The sequence below is a fragment of the Bidens hawaiensis genome, unplaced genomic scaffold, assembly GCF_021521415.1.
Source record: "Bidens hawaiensis isolate Kalapana, Puna unplaced genomic scaffold, B.hawaiensis_p1.1 tig00016117_1, whole genome shotgun sequence".
Lineage (NCBI taxonomy): Eukaryota > Viridiplantae > Streptophyta > Magnoliopsida > Asterales > Asteraceae > Bidens > Bidens hawaiensis.
Genome location: NW_027505003.1, coordinates 105,422 through 121,824, shown reverse-complemented (window position 1 = coordinate 121,824; position 16,403 = coordinate 105,422). Strand labels below are relative to the sequence as shown.

At 35.1% G+C, this 16,403-nt stretch overlaps 1 protein-coding gene across 2 annotated transcripts; it reads left to right on the top strand.

Moving 5' to 3' along the window:
- The first annotated feature begins 763 nt into the window (after positions 1 to 763).
- LOC143609825 (uncharacterized) lies at positions 764 to 11,574 on the top strand. Of its 2 annotated transcripts, none has more exons than XM_077084468.1 (18): positions 764 to 2,310; positions 5,365 to 5,450; positions 5,534 to 5,734; positions 5,816 to 5,899; positions 6,029 to 6,394; positions 6,591 to 6,651; positions 6,972 to 7,116; positions 7,231 to 7,319; positions 7,391 to 7,570; positions 7,681 to 7,919; positions 8,010 to 8,237; positions 8,337 to 8,534; positions 8,669 to 8,722; positions 8,837 to 8,902; positions 9,851 to 9,991; positions 10,077 to 10,130; positions 10,254 to 10,313; positions 10,390 to 11,574. In XM_077084468.1, the coding sequence occupies exons 1-18, from the start codon at positions 1,008 to 1,010 to the stop codon at positions 10,897 to 10,899; spliced, it is 4,065 nt and encodes a 1,354-aa protein (XP_076940583.1). In that variant the 5' UTR covers positions 764 to 1,007; the 3' UTR covers positions 10,900 to 11,574. The 2 variants fall into 2 exon arrangements, with proteins under 2 accessions (XP_076940583.1, XP_076940582.1); XM_077084467.1 differs by having other exon boundaries at positions 7,228 to 7,319.
- The last annotated feature ends 4,829 nt before the right edge of the window (positions 11,575 to 16,403 follow it).

The following is a 16,403-nucleotide window of genomic DNA, read 5'->3' as shown; positions in this document are numbered from 1 at the left end:
TGCGATAACGATTTAATGTTTGTATTTTTAATGTAAAAACTATAAATGAAAGTTATGTGTTTTTAATCTTTGGTTTGTTGAAAACACATTCACCAACACACACTCATACTCATCTTCCAAGCAAAGAACCCTAACAACGAAAGCAAAGAATGGTTTCGGTCAGTCCGTTTTGCCTTGTAGTTACCGTTTTGCCTTGTAGTTACCGGTTTGTTTATACTGTGAAAAAATAATGGTCTTCATTAAGTACAAAATATAAAAAACAAATATTCGTATTTGAAACCGCGAAATTTAAAAAAAAAAAAAAAAACCGGTTAATAAAAAAAACCGGTTAATAAAAAAACCGGTTAATAAAAAAACCGGTTTATTAACCGGTTCTAACCGGTTTCTAAACCGGTCCTAACCGGTTAGACCGGTTAGGGTTTTGACAGCAAAAAACCGGTTATTAACCGGTCCTGTTATTAACCGAACCGGTTTTTTTCCGGGCCAAAAAAACCGGTCCGGTTAATAACCGAACCGGTTTTTTTAAAAAAACCGGTTTGTGCACCTCTAACCCATACCCAAGAATTCGGGTCAAATGCATGAGAAACCTTCATTTATAAATCAAACAATCCGGTGGTTTTAGAGAATGGGGGGAATAACCTGAGAACGACACATAAGATTTTATGGTAGACAATTATATAGATAGTTAAATAATAATAATAATAATAATAATAATAATAATAATAATAAAATAGACAGCGAAGTCGAACTGCCCAAAAGGGAATACCCACTTTATCTATCAAGAACACCCAACAACAAAAAACCAACGATTCCAAAATCCACACAAACCCTAGCCCCCAATTTCATTTCAATTCATTTCTCTTAACAATCAATCAATCAATCCACCAATTAATCCTCTATCCGTTCTGCCGCCGTAACATCCACCTAGGGTTAGGGCTTTTTTAATTTAGGGTTAGGGTTAGGATTTCGATTATTGAGATGGAAGGTTGCATGGACGGCGGTGGTGTATGACTACAGCACAATGTCACCGGCGTCGGAAGATGATGGGTAGAGGTTGCGGCACTGAGGAAAAACATTGTCCCGTTTCTACTTCTAGGGTTTCAAACAAAACAGTTACTGATACAGACTCAGATAACAAAGGTGTAATACAACTGGCTCCCACTGTAGGGATAGATTTGTACACACAGGCTTCTAAGGCGCTTGCGGTTCTGCATCCCTTTGATGTGGAGGATGGCCAGACTAGTAAGACTGCAGGTGGTGTTGCTGTTAGTACTACGCTTCCTGCCGGTTTAGCCGCTTTGTTGTCCAAGCAGTCGGATAATAGTCATAAGCGGCGGAAGAAGTCGTCACATTTCAGTTTGGATACGAAGAAAAACAAGGCGTCGGCAGCCAGGGAGAAGGCGAAAGTGAACAGAATTTGGTTTGAAACAGAGGATTATTTTAGGGAGGTGAGTGTGGAGGATGTGGAGAGGCTTAATCGACCTTCTTATTATATTAGCGGAAATAGGTTGTTTTCGATTCCGTATCCTGGAAATAGTAAGCATGAAGTAAGTGATAATAATAATGATAATAATAATCATGAAGGTGATGTTGCTGTTGCGGTTTTGGGTGGGGAGCAGCAAGATGTTAACCAATTCATGGAAGTAGATGGTGTAGGTGTAGCAGGTGTAGGTGTTAATGATAATACACAAAAGCAACAAGAAGTTAATAATGGTGTTTCTTTACCACAGTCATCTGGTGGGATAGAATGGCTTTTAGGTTCTAGAAGTAAGATATATTTGACCTCTGAAAGGCCTTCCAAGAAACGGAAGCTTTTGGGCGGTGACGCAGGTTTGGAGAAGCTTTTTGTTGCTCGGTCGGTCAAAGATGAAGGACCGTCAACATGCTGTCATTATTGCAGTATTCGGGACACGGGCAATCAGTTGAACAGATTGATTGTTTGCAAATCTTGTGGCGTGGCAGTGCATGAGAGATGTTATGGTGTGCAGCAAGATGATGGAGATGGTTGTTGGGAGTGTTCTTGGTGTAGGGCGAAGAGGGGCAAAGAGAAAGTTAGTGATAGTTGTCTGCTTTGCCCGCAGAATGGTGGTGCTTTAAAGCCTATAAAGAAGAGGTGTGCTGGGGATGATGATGGATGTGTTGTTGAGTTTGCACACTTATTTTGTTGTCAGTGGATGCCTGAGGTCTACGTTGAGGACACGAAAAGCATGGAACCAATTTTGAACATTGAGGGCATTAAGGACGTGCAGAAGAAGTTGATATGTTATCTTTGTAAGGTGAAACGTGGTGCATGTGTCCGGTGCAGTTACGGTATGTTGTTGCATCAGTTCACTCTTTCATATCTATTGCTGTTATGAATACAGAATATAGTTATGTAACTGATATATGCAGGATTCTTGTATCGGCAAGTCAGTAAGTATTAGTACAATATCCAAACAAATGCCTTATATTTGATGTTTCTACTTGTTCAGTGTAGAGTATGCTTGTGTATTTAGATTAAATGAAGGGAATAATACATGCTTAACTACATCTTAATGAATGTCTTATGCTTTGTGTTTAGACTACTAGAAACTAGCCATTCTTTTATGGTTGGTTGGAACTTGGAAGTGTCACATATCATCTTTTGTGTTCTTAACATAGTAGATAAATCTCATAGTCTTGTTAAATGGAGCGTTCTTACATTAGTATATTGGTCTCTTGATTAGTAGCGTGTAATGAAGAGTTAACACATCTGGTTCTTTTTGTGTCATTGGCTATGACATATTGCATTTAGGGGGTGTTTGGGATTCCCTATTAATCTTGTGAGTTAATCAACTTTTCCACTCACAACATAAGCAATCCCAAACAACTTTTAACTTTAGTTGGCTAAAATAAGCAATCCTAAACACCCCCTTAAATGGTCAGACCATATTTATCCAAATTTTATTGTGCTTTATTACGTTCTTTTTAATTTGTCGCATGTTTTGTGATAATGAGTGAGCTACAGTCTCAACATCTTAGCAGTCTTTCGGTTATACGGTGCAATCAATTCTGTTAAAAGGAACATTATGTTTGTGATTTTAGATAGGAATCATTTAGTCATAGAAAAATGTATATCTTTATCATCTCGACACGTTACGGAGTAATCAGAATTTAAGATCATAGTAGTCAAAGACACTCGTTTTGTTTCTATCAAGGTGCAAAGATGCAAAAAACTGGAAAAGGTCAGGCCAAAATTTGCAAAAAACTTGTCTGAACCAGCCTAAAATAGTCTGAAACAGACTCAACCAGCTTAAATATTGTATAAATCAGCTAAAATGACCTGGAATACACATGCGTCTAGCTTGTTTTGGGCGCACACTTTTTAATTGCCTTGTGCTTAAATGATAGGTTCACCCTTTGCGCTTTGAGGCCTTTTTGAGCTTTTGACTACCTAGTTTAAGATTCAGTTTCATTTAATAAACGGAGACATTGAAAATAGCAATTTAGACATATCAACTCTAAAAAAATGTAAACATATATAAAAGTGATACAAAACACAAGCTGTTAGGATAATTGGATATCTTGTTTTCTTTGGATGTCTTTCTGTTTCTTTTGGAAGCCATTTTGTTTCTTTTGAATTACTAGTCTTTGACGTGTTTAAGTAATTTGTTTTTGTTTGTAAAATTAAGTCAGCCAATTGATTAGGCAAGTGGCCTTGCAATTAACTTGAAATGCACAAATTATTTTGGCCAAAGCCAATCATTTATAGAGTTGTCTTTAGCTGAAGGAAAGCGTATTGGTAGTTTTCAATTGTTGTACCAGAAGTGAAAATTTGTATACTGCTAGTATCACCAATTTGGGGTCTTAGGTAACTATTGTCCTTCGAGAGAAAGATTTCTGGAAATTTGTACCAAGTACATTTTGTAACAATGTAGGTGACCCTGTAGTTTGTCATAAGCAATTATAGGGACATCAAGATTTGTGAGTTAGACTTTTATCTACTTTTAAAACATGTCGTGAAGTTATTTACTCTAATCACAAGATGGATTTTAATTATCTGTCACTTATAAGTTATTTTGTGTTGCTTTAGTTTGGATAGTTTTATGTTGAGAAGCATGCAGGCTTATTTATTTATTTATTTATTTTTTATAGCTTTGCTATTGGTGGGATTTCACTGGGTATGATTGATTAATTGATTGTTTGTACTGTGCTTAAAATATAAAATCTAACTTCTACTATTTAGACCTTGTATCATTACGATGTGGGGAATACTAGATTTGGAATTGAAATAAAGTGGCGGTATTAATAAGCTCTTACACAAGGGCACACCATGCACTATTCTTTATCGTGATTGTGGTCATGCACTTATGCTTGGGTGGCTCAGTGCCCACGATAAATAAGTTGGGTATGGTGTTCCATCATGCACTATTTTTTTTTCTGTTCAAGCTCTGTTTTCCATTATTTGATACCATCTTTTTATTTAGATGATTCTTATCTTTGCAAACTATTATTCTAAAGGGTTTTATAACGATAAATAGCCTAACTGAAATACATGTTAGTTTTGGTCATGGACTAGATTGCTTTCTTTTACAAATAGCCATTAGCCAATATTTCTTTGTTCCATTTTCTTATTTCATATATCAGCCCTGGGTTCATGTTCATTTTTTGTGAAATTAGTGGATGAGTTTTCTGTGCTGCGTATCATGAGTGGTGAAAGCCAAAAGTTTTGCATCAGTAAATTTAATTGGTGCTAGTGGATTTCTGCTGTATGTGATATTTTTTGTACATAGTAATTTACTACTGCTATAAGAAGCGCTGGAAAAATATACATCATGCGTGTTTAAAGGGAAGAATAGTTAACCACTAGTAGGATTCTTAGTTAGGCAGTCAGAGGTGCAAGGTGCAAAGGGCTTGCTTGTTGGTGGGTAATTACAATGGGTCATGAAGAGATTCATAAAAAAGTCTAAAATCTAGCATTTTTAGTGATACAATGGATACATACATAAAAAGTAATTGGCTGTAGGAGCTTCAGTAAGGAGTGTAAGAACATGTATAATGGTACTGTCCCCAAGATGGTTACATACTAGATTGATGCATAGCCTCTTTACTGATTTCTGTTCTATCTTTTGGTTGAAAAAAATGCAATTAATCAATTAAGTGAGCCTTTTGGACCTCACTGAAAACCCCCTACAGGAGACATATATACAAGTACCTAACAGTCCGCCAAGTGAAAGAATACAATACAAAATTTTAAACATACAAGCAAACTAAGTGTATTACATATGTATCCTAAATCAAATAGCAATGGAATTAAATTAGCTGTTTCAATGCTCTTCTATTATTCTTTTTGGTCTTTTTTTTGCACCATGTGTGAACTATATATATTTTTTTATACTTGGATAGGATCTTGTCGAACTTCTTTTCATCCTGTATGTGCAAGGGAAGCGAGACACAGAATGGAAATTTGGGGAAAATTTGGATGTGATGATGTAAGTTCATTTCATTCATTTTACACTGAATCTACAAGTCATAGTTATGAAGGCTGTCATAGTTTCCTTTCTTATTTATGTAGGTTGAGTTGCGTGCCTTTTGCTCAAAGCATTCCGAACCCCAAAAAGAAGGCAGCACATCTATTGAAGGCGCACTGCTGGGTCAAAAGTCAAACCTTAAAAGTCAAACAGAGTGCATCGATGGGGCAGAGGTTAAAGGCAGCAGCACTGTTGAAGATGCCAAAGTGTCTGATTCTAATAATGTCACTCTCCTTTTAAAGAAGGTACTCTAAATTCTTTTATATAAGTTACTTCAAAGTTTTCATATATGTAACAGTTTTACTCTTTATCTATTGATTCTGTAGCTGATTGATCGAGGGAATGTCAATTTGAACGATCTGGCCTCAGAGATTAGTGTTTCTGCTAGTTTGCTGGCATCAAATCTCGATGTAATGCTTTGTTTGATTGTTTTTAATTTGTAGCAATACCGTTTGAACTTCTGCAAATCAAGAAGTTTGTTTGTATGTTATTTGTTTCCTTATGTGCCTGTTTTGTGGGATTTTTGTTTATTTTTACAGGATGACTGCTTGCCTACTGAGTTGCATGGGAAAATAGTTAAATGGCTCAAAAGTCATGCTCATATAGGTGGCTTGCAAAAAAACTTGAAGCTAAAAGTTATATCTAAATGTGCATCCAAGGTTGAGAAAGAATCAGGTGATGAAAATGCTAACATAAGAGCATCAGACAACAGCAATGCTGGCAGTTCTCCTGTTAAGTTGGCCCTATCTCGTAAGAAAACAAAAGGCAATATTAGGGTTTTGAAGGATAATGGTCTTGTATTGTCTTTTAAGAGGAGCTCCGCAGATGATGGAGTTGTGATGAATGATGATCACAATGGCGGGAATATTCCTGATCAGGAATCTTCTCCTGATTCCAAGGAAAAGGTAGTTTTTTTGTTATGGTTGTAGGGATTAAAATAGATGATATGCTAATTGATTTAGTTAGTATGTTTCTTTCTAGAAATACTTGGACATAGGTCTCTTGATGTGACAAATCTTCAGAAAATTGGTTTTTTGTATGCTTCTAGATATTCTTATAAAAAAGACAATATCCAATTAATTTTAAATTTTGTTTCTGTAGATATCTTCTGAATCTTGTCCAGCTTCTGATCAATTGACGGGTAACACTGTTGACAATAAAGGTGCATTTTGTGATGCTTTGTTTTGTTTTTCCGGAATTGTATTGTCTGGAGTCGATCTTGTTATTCGGTTAATGGTAAATTGTACATAATTGGCATGTGATTTTGATGACTTGTTGCAATGGCTTCCATTGACCAAGTTAGAGATGCAAAAAAAGACCAACCTACCCTTGAAATGATAGTTTATGAGAATTAAGTCTTGGGAGATTGATTGACTTCAATTCATCAGTCAGATTTTATAAATATACAATTTTATGAGGATTTGCTTATGGATTAAGTTTCTAGGGTTGTAAGTTATTGAATCAATGTGCCATCTTTTTCAGGTGACATTGTGAAGTGTTCAAGCCCGAGTCAAAATGGCGGTGGTCAAATGGACGGGGTGATGAACTCCAATTGTGACACCAGGGTAAAATTCAACCTGGCGAATCATGATTGTTCAATTGCTATGACTGACAACCCTGTTGCCATGTAAGCTCTGGAAATTTCATTATTTTGTGTTGTGTGTTACTGTGTTTGTGATTATATCGTTCTTCATGAATACTAATATTTATATACATCTAATAATATCTGTTAATGCAGCAGAACAGATCCTTCACCTGGTTCTTATATCCACCCACTTATACTCATGCAAAATAAGTTTTTTTCAAACATGAAAGCAGACGAAGATGATGGTAAGATCTTGCTTCACACATATTTCTCACAGTTGTTTCATGATGATGTGATCTGATGAAGTCCTTCTTAGGTTCTGGAGTTGGTTATTGCCCAAATCAAAATTCAAATTCTACTGAGTCGACTTGTGAGTTAGGAAAATCAAATCGGATGAGCATAATAAATATGTCTCCAATTGATGAAGTGGAAGGAGAACTGGTTTATTATCAGCATCAGCTACTTTGCAATGCAGCTGCAAGAAAGCATATAAGTGGTCTCTTTCTTTTTCTGTGCATTTAGGGCTTTTCATTTGGATTATGTTCTTACAAATGAAATCTTGTTCCTGCTGTATATTTTTTGACTTATGTTCTGTGGTACATGCAGATGTTTTGATTTCTAAAGTAACCAAGTGTCTTCCACAAGAGATTGAGGCTGTAAGAAGACACAGTTGGGATGCTGTGATGGTGAGCCAGTATCTTTCTGAACTTAGAGAATTCAAAAAACAAGGCCGAAAAGAGAGAAGACATAAAGAAGCTCAAGCAGTGCTAGCAGCTGCAACCGCCGCTGCATCTCGGCTGTCATCTTTAAGGAAAGATGCAGTTGATGAATCTCCTCCCCAAGAGGTAGTTGACAGTTAACTCTCATGTTGTTATGGTTATGCTAGTTTTGTCTTGATGAAATTAAGTTAGTTTCTATCTTTAACTTGTTTTCAGAATACTTTGAAAATAAAAGCATTTGGTGGTAGAGCTGCACTTAATGCTCAACAAGTTCCTCAAGCAAAAGAAGCACATTCCAAGCTGTCTGTAACTTGGACTTCACCTGAAATGAACCATAACTATTCATCGCCTACTTTGGATAATAAAGTTCATTCTAGGGTTTGTGACGTTTGCAGACGGACCAAGACGATTTTGAATCCTATTATTGTGTGCTCTAGTTGCAAGGTCTAACCGATAATGCTTAAAATCGATATTATGTTTTTATTTCTTTCCCCTTTTGTTCTCTTTCAAGAGCTAATTTAATATCCTATAATCTCATAACAGGTGGCAGTCCACATTGATTGTTATCGTAGTGTCAAAGACTCCACTGGTCCATGGTTTTGTGAGTTATGTGAAGATCTATTGTTTTCTAGAAGCAGGGGAGTCCCGTCTCGTGTAGGGGAATGCGGCTTATGTGGTGGCGCTACTGGTGCGTTTAGGAAGTCAACTGACGGTCAATGGGTCCATGCCTTCTGTGCTGAAGTAAGTTTTCATTTTTATAAAAATTCTTTTTTAATGTTAAGAGTGTCTACTGGTTGACCTTTTTTTATTTACATGTGTTTCTTTTTGTATTATTGTGATCTGAGCAAGCTAATTGTTTTCATATTATGATTTAGTGGGTTCTTGAATCTACATTTAGAAGGGGGCAAGTGAAAGCTATTGAAGGCATGGTATGTATTTAATAACCGGTGATTTAGTGTACAAAAGTGTCACCTTTTCAATTCATGTCAAGGTGTGTTTTAATTTTTAACATGACATTTACTTTAATGATGTTGCAATGGCAGGAGGCGATCTCTAAGGGTAATGACAGCTGTCTTGTTTGCAGCCGCAAAGAGGGTGTTTGTATAAAGGTGAGGTTAACACTAGTTTCTTGTGGGTGTGTATATATGTATGTGTGTCTGTATATATATATATCTATCTTGGATTGCATACTTTTTTAATTGATTAAATCATAGTTGTCAATATCAATAACCGAGCCGGATCTGGTGTATCATAAGAGATTTGCCTTTTCTATTGATTCCTATGGATTGGATCCAAAACAATTCTTGAATGGGGTATTCAACTCCAGGTATGAATGGAAAACGACATCTTTATTGGTTTTATTGGTTCTATTTCCTATTTTTTATGAAGAGAATGAATCTTTTTATCGAAGGATCAGAAAAAAAAGGGTCCGGATCTCCTGCGGGAATGATTTGGAAGAGCCAAAACCAAAAATAGTGGTATTTTTAGCGCGCTTCATAGCGTATCGGCCATATGCCGCTACATGTTACTTGGTGGCCAAATAGTGACAATATAGCGACTTCCGGCGGCGGATTCCGGTGCCGGAGCTGCAGTTTTGGCCGGAAACAAGGAAGAAGGATACCTGGCTGAGTAGCGGCTGTATCTTTGTTTTAGGTTTAAATAACTTTACATATTTTAACATTTAACCCCTTTTATCTTTCAATTGTTTGTATTTGGTCCCTAAAACTTATCAATTTTAACATAAAAGTTTGAAATTAGTTTTGTGTATTTCAATATTTAGCCCTTCTGTTATTACTACTTTACATTTAGTCCTTAAACTTATAAATCTATACACAAATAAGTTTAAAATTGACATTATATATATAAAGATTATAAATAGCTATTTTTCATATTTATAAAATTCTTTACTACTTTACCGCTAAACACGAAATAGCGGTCGCTATTTACCGCTATACGCTATGTATAGGTAGTGTGTCGCTATTTACCGCTATTCGCTATTGACAACTATGGATTAAATACTTTGTTAGTAAAAGAATGTTTTAAATTATTGTTTGCAGTGCAACTATGGTCACTGTCAAAGCACATTTCATCCCAGTTGTGGTAGAAATGCTGGCTTGTTTATGAATGTGAGGACTATTGGTGGAAAGATACAACACAAGGCCTACTGTGATAAACATAGCCTGGCCGAGAGGAATAAGGTGATAATATTATTATTGTTTTATATTGTAATAAAACATAAACATCTCTCTAGTTTCTAATAAGTGTTTATTTTTTTTATGTTAGGCTGAGACTCAGAAACATGGTAGTGAGGAATGGAATTCTTTAAAGAAAGTCAGGGTGAGTTACAGTGTTGTCTATGAGTATTTGTTTTAATTTTTTTTTTCAATTCTTTTAAGAAAGTTTGAAGGTATTGTTTTAGAATGATATTTATATTATATAATAATCCTATTATACATTCAGGTTGAATTGGAGAGGTTACGCCTTATCTGTGAAAGAATTATTAAACGGGAAAAATTGAAGGTAGTTTTTTGAGAATATAGAATATTGTGTTTTATAAAATTAATTAGATTATATAATATATAATAATTTGCTGCAGCGTGAGTTGGTACTTTGTTCACACGACATGCTTCGTTGCAATAGAGAATCAGTATCATCGTCAATGCGCGTTTGTACCACTACTTTTGTGTCACCTGATGTTAGTTCAGAATCTGCAACTACATCCTTAAGAGGCGGTTACACAAACAGTTACAACTCTCGCAGCGAAACCATTCAACGATCTGATGATGTCACCATCGATAGCACGGTTGCCGGGAAACGCCGCGTTAAGTTCCCAATGCCAACGGTTATGGATAATGACCAAAAAACCGATGATAGCTCAACTTCTCAAATCTTCACTCAAACTCCTGTTAGACCACAACTTTCTGGAAAACAAATTCCGCAGAGACCATCTGCAGTTTTACGAACTGCATCTGATGATCTGGGAAAGTTTTTCCGACATGGAAAGGTATTTTTTTTTCATTTTTTCCTGTATTTGTTAAGAACTGTAAACGAGCCGATCTCGAGCTCGGGTGAATTAAATTGCGGAAGCTCGAGCTCTATCTTTTAGAACTCGAGCACGGCATGTTTATCATTTATTAGTTAATTTGATACGTTTTAAACTGATTTTTATATACGTTTTAATTGTAATTTTTATATATAAAATATAGTCTATATTATTTAGTTATTTTTATCATGATTTTAAATAATAGTACATAAATAATAGGCTTGTTTAGGCTTGCGAGCCAATTTGAGCTTGATAAGTGAAGCTCGGGCTCGTTTGTTAGCCAAGCTTATTTTTAGGCTTGGGCTCTGCTCATTCGAGATTTCGTTGAGGGGATTTTGAGTAGCTTGGCACGTTTACACTTTTTGTCGATAATTATTATTTATTACACTTGCCGATAGGGTGTGTGTGTAGGCAAGTACGGTCGTTACGATAACAACGAACTATAAGCGAGTACTTTGGTTATTAGAAACTATGAACGGTCGGTTCTGTTTAATTGGTTACCGGTTTTCTAAGGGTGGTTAAGGTGTTTGTATGGTTAAGATGGTTTGTATTTAGGTGTAATTGTTTTTTTCTTTTTTTTTTTTGCTAAATGTATTAAATTGGTTATCTGTATGTATATATCGGTATAATATCGGCCCCGCTCGTGTTTTAGTTCCATATATCACTATAATCGCTTATTAAAATATCCTTTACCAAATCATCTATTTCTCAGTTGGTTCGATTAAGATGGTTTATTTTTTGGTTTTGTTTAGTTTTTGCTAATCTGTATATGTTAAATTGGTTATCAGTTTGTATATCTTGATATAATGCCGTTTGGTTTGATTTTTCAGTTACATATGAACTATATTTACTTATTCATCAATCTTTGGTTTAGTTCAATTAATTTGGTTTTTTTGCTCACTCGCCAGCATACTGAAACTTTAGAGAAAGAACTATGAGAAACCAACGATTGCCCAAAGGTTTTGTTTATGTTCCAATTCGTTGCCTCTCAAATGAAGAGGAAACCATTGCTGCCGCAGCTGCTGCCGCCACCGAGGAAAATTCAGGACAAGATGAATAAACATTCATGTCACTACCCGACATGTTTTTTTAATGGCAGCAGAGCGTATTGATCATCATCATCGGGTGAGTTGTGTTTGATTCTAATGGTGTTGTATATTCATTTGGGAAAAGAAGGTAGAGAGGTGTACAGTGGTATTAAAAGTGGCTTTTGTTGATTTGTTGTAGTACTAGATTCATTTGCAGTTGATTTGCTTAGTTGTTGGAGTGGGAGTTGTAATCTTATAGAAAGATATTTGCAGTGGGTTGTAAAGTTGTGTACATAGAACTTACAGCAATTGCACAACATAAGAAGAAAAACAGCGTTTTAGTTGTCGGTTACTTGCTTTAAACCATGAACTTCTATGGAGCTAGCGGTTTCTGTTTAGAAAAATTGGTCTGTTAGTTGAAGGTGATGTTGACTTGTCTTGCTTGTGTGCCCTTTGTACTTATATTTCTGGAACCATACACCTGACCCTACCCCTCAAGGGTTTACTCTTTGCGATAACAAAAGAACTCCCGTTTACTCGTTTTGGCAGTACTATCACCTTAGTGTGTTTTGAGTAGAATCGATGCGTATGTGAATGTGATCACGAATCACATGTAAGACCAATGCTTGTTGAATTCCGCCTTGTGTGCTATCAATGTGTGTAGTGAAGTTCTCTCATGTTAAAAAGAGTCAGATTTTAATAATCCAAATTTCAACCCATTGGTTGACGCTAAGTCCAACTTAAAAAATGTCCTGTCAGAGATAACTTTCGATCATTTTTCCTCCACCTAGTTTTTTATTAACATGGCTGCTTGCGTGGACGTTAACATAGGAAAAAGGAAGGATTTTTGATTATAATATTAGTTATAAAATGGCTGCTTGCGTGGGTGTTAACATAGGAAAAAAAAGTTTTCTAATTATAATATTAATTATAAAACGTTAAATTAAATATATATGCACATGCGCATACATCACCACCAACGCCGTTGCATCACAACAGCCTGCACCACCGGCACCGGCCTCCACCATGAATCTAGACGCTTGAAAAGCATTCTTATGTTTTCTTTTGGTATAATCTTAACGCTTTCTCGTGGACATCACAATCCGTGGTAAAAGTTAACATAAAATTAGGAACTTAATACAAAAGCAAAAAAAAAAAAAAAATCGCCTGATTGTCTCTCTTAAATTGCCCCTTTCTAAAAATAAAAATAAAAAATTTAAGTGTCCCATTTTGAATATAATTGGTGCACGGTTCATGTGTTTCCACTGATTAGCTTGTAATATTTAAGCTTTGGCCCCAAAACCCTTTGCGCTTTTGTTGATTATGACTCCCGGATGCTAAGATATATAAGCCTTACACACAGCAACTTCTTTGTCGTTCCAAAAAACACGAATTGTCTATTATTTGAATCTTCTTTTCTTTATGGATTGTTCTTGGTGTTCTTCTTCATTAACATATATTCTTCATCATGCTCTTGTTTGTCGTACTTCATATGCTTCGTCACCTCCTCCATCATATACCGGGAGCTGCCGATCTTCACTACGGGAGGGGCAAAAGGGTCGAACGTTTGATCATCCTGTGTCAAAAATGTGAATTGACAGGATGAAAGTTTAGTATGGATGTTTGGTGCAGGAAGATAATGCGGGGTGATCATCTTGTAAGGAATACATGTTTGGTGGTGGAGGATAATGTGGGTGATATGATTGGGTGATTTATAAGGTGGGTTGACCTGCCAACTCGTTTAACAATTTTAGAGAAGTTATTATTTTGATTTTAAAGATAATTTTAAAGTTAAATACTTAGATTTATAATTTTTCAAGTCATTTAATTTTTAAAAGTAAAACTAATTTTTGTTACACTACTTTTATCTACTTTTTACTTCAAACATTTTCATTTTATTCGTTTTAACTGTCTATTCTCTGGTTAATTCATTCGTTTATTCTTATCTTGAGCTAAATATGTGAAAGTAAGTTTGTTTTAGATTTATCCCAAATTGTTAACAAGTTTTATGAATAAGAGTAACTAATTGTTTAATTTATTACTTAATCAATAGATATTACTCATATTCGTCGTATATGAACCAAAAATGGGTTGACCCGAAACACAACCCGAACACGAAACGGATTTAAATGGGTAGACACGACACGAATACAAATATGGATTGGGTTAGGGTTGAAGAATCTTAATGCACTAACCCGCCAACCCGAAACCCATCAACCCGTTAACCCGCCAACCCGACACGATTGACACCCCTATCTTTAAGTAGGTTTTTAGAGAGTTTAGGTTTTCCGGATTGGGGTAAGGTTTTTTTAGGGGGGGGGGGGGACTTTTCTTGTACATGTGACGGTGGAAAGACAACTACAAAAAAGAAAAATGCATAAACGAATTATAACCGCCACATTGAATTCTTAAAAAACTGTTGTTTTACATGTATAGTGTTAATGAATTTTTGTTGTTTTACGTGTACAATGTTAATTAAAAATGTTATTTTACATGTAAAATATTAAGTTTTACATGCAAATCTTAAGAACTATAGTTTTGCATATAAAATGTTAATGAAATTTGTTTGTTTTACGTGTAAAATGTTAATGAAAAGTGTTGTTTTACATGTAAAATATTCATTTTACATGTAAAATCTTAAAATAACTGTTGTTTTACATGTAAAATGTTAATGAGATTTGCTATTTTACGTGTAAAATGTTAATGAAAAGTGTTACCCCCCCTCGAGCTAAAAAAAACCTAAACCCCCTAAAAATTAAACAAAACCCGAAGGCTAAACCGAGATTTATTTTTGGAACGGGAGATGCTAGATAAACATTTTATGTTTTTTTACTTTTTTATTTTTTTCGTTTTTATAATTTTTATAATTATTTTTTTGATTTTTAGTACCATAAGGGTTGGGAAAGGTGTTTCCCACTTTTTTGGATTTCCATTTTGAACCTAACTATATATATATATATATATATATATATATATATATATAGGGAGAAGATCATGAGAGAACTCTATCTTAGGGAGAGAACTAGAGAACTATTAACTAAATATAATTTCCCCCAAATACTGTTCCCTTATCACGACTTCCTTTCATATCCCGATCCCCTGTTCAATCCATCCATGAACATACATATCAATTCCATAAATTGAAATCATCATAATATAATTGAAGAATCTAGCTCCATAGATCACACTGTTCATCTCTATCATGTTGATTGAAGGTCATATTACGTTACGAATTAGGTTAAAATCTTTATACTAATTTTGATTCAATTCTAATCGTGTTTTGCTGTTGTTTAGAAGCATTGTTGTAATTAATGGTGCGATGTCAGTTCAATTGAACGATTCTATGTCAAAACATTTGTTACTACAACAAACGGTGCTAAAGATGCTGAATTAACCGACTCTGTATTAGGATCTCGTGTCAATCAATCAAGTATTTCACATTCAATGTCATCCAACGATGGTGCTTCAAGCTATTGTGTCCAAAACGAAAATATTATGCAATATGTTGGTGTTGAACATTGAGGTAACAGATTAACTCTATGTATCTGCACACACACGTTATTCAATGCATATATGTTATATATTGCGTATGTGTTATATAGAATTACATATATGTAGTATAACACTTTTTTCCCATATTATGCAATACACATGTGTACTGTACCTGTTAACATTCCGTCATGCATGCCATATTATCTAAATGTTAACATTATGTGACATTTGTTACAATCACATAATGCATCTTAACTGTTAATGTATTTATTATATACGCCTTTAACATGTGTGATACATATATGTTGAGTGTTCACATCATACACGTTAACACTACGTTATACGTATGTACCACGTACACGCAGTGCATTACGACTTCCAATAAGTCATATGTCCCACATGTATGTCCTGTTTATTACAAGCACACAATGCATATTACATTTAACATAACACACTAATATATATTTAATGAGCACATTCAATGATCCTATCATAAAACTTTATGCATTTGTGATAATGTATTCAAACTTATACAGGATGTGTGTCGAGCATTGTTTACCATACACCAAATGGAACAAGATATTGGAAACCTAATGTGACCGAAGAATTTGTGTCGGTCAAAGACATGGAGTTTGAAACGTGGGACAATGCTGTCAATATGTATAACACCTAAGCTGAAAAATCTGGATTTTCAATACGTTTCAGCTGTCACACCCCAACCTATGGCGGAAATGCCGGGGCGTGAGCTGATTGTCACAGCTCACAAGGTTACTATCATGCAACAATATAAGTTTCAATATCTATTTAATAATTTCATATAAAACCATTATTCATTTCAATATCTCAAAACAAACACAAATCAAAATCATAAAATTAATTGTCTCATTGAATTTCTTCTAGCATAAGTCCTTATACGATCTTCTAACTTCAACTACATCATACGATGACCTGCATATGCGTTGAAAATAAAATAGTTTTGTCAACACAAGGTTGAGTGAGTAAAACACCAGATTTTCATGATTTTATATAATAATAAATAAGATAGCA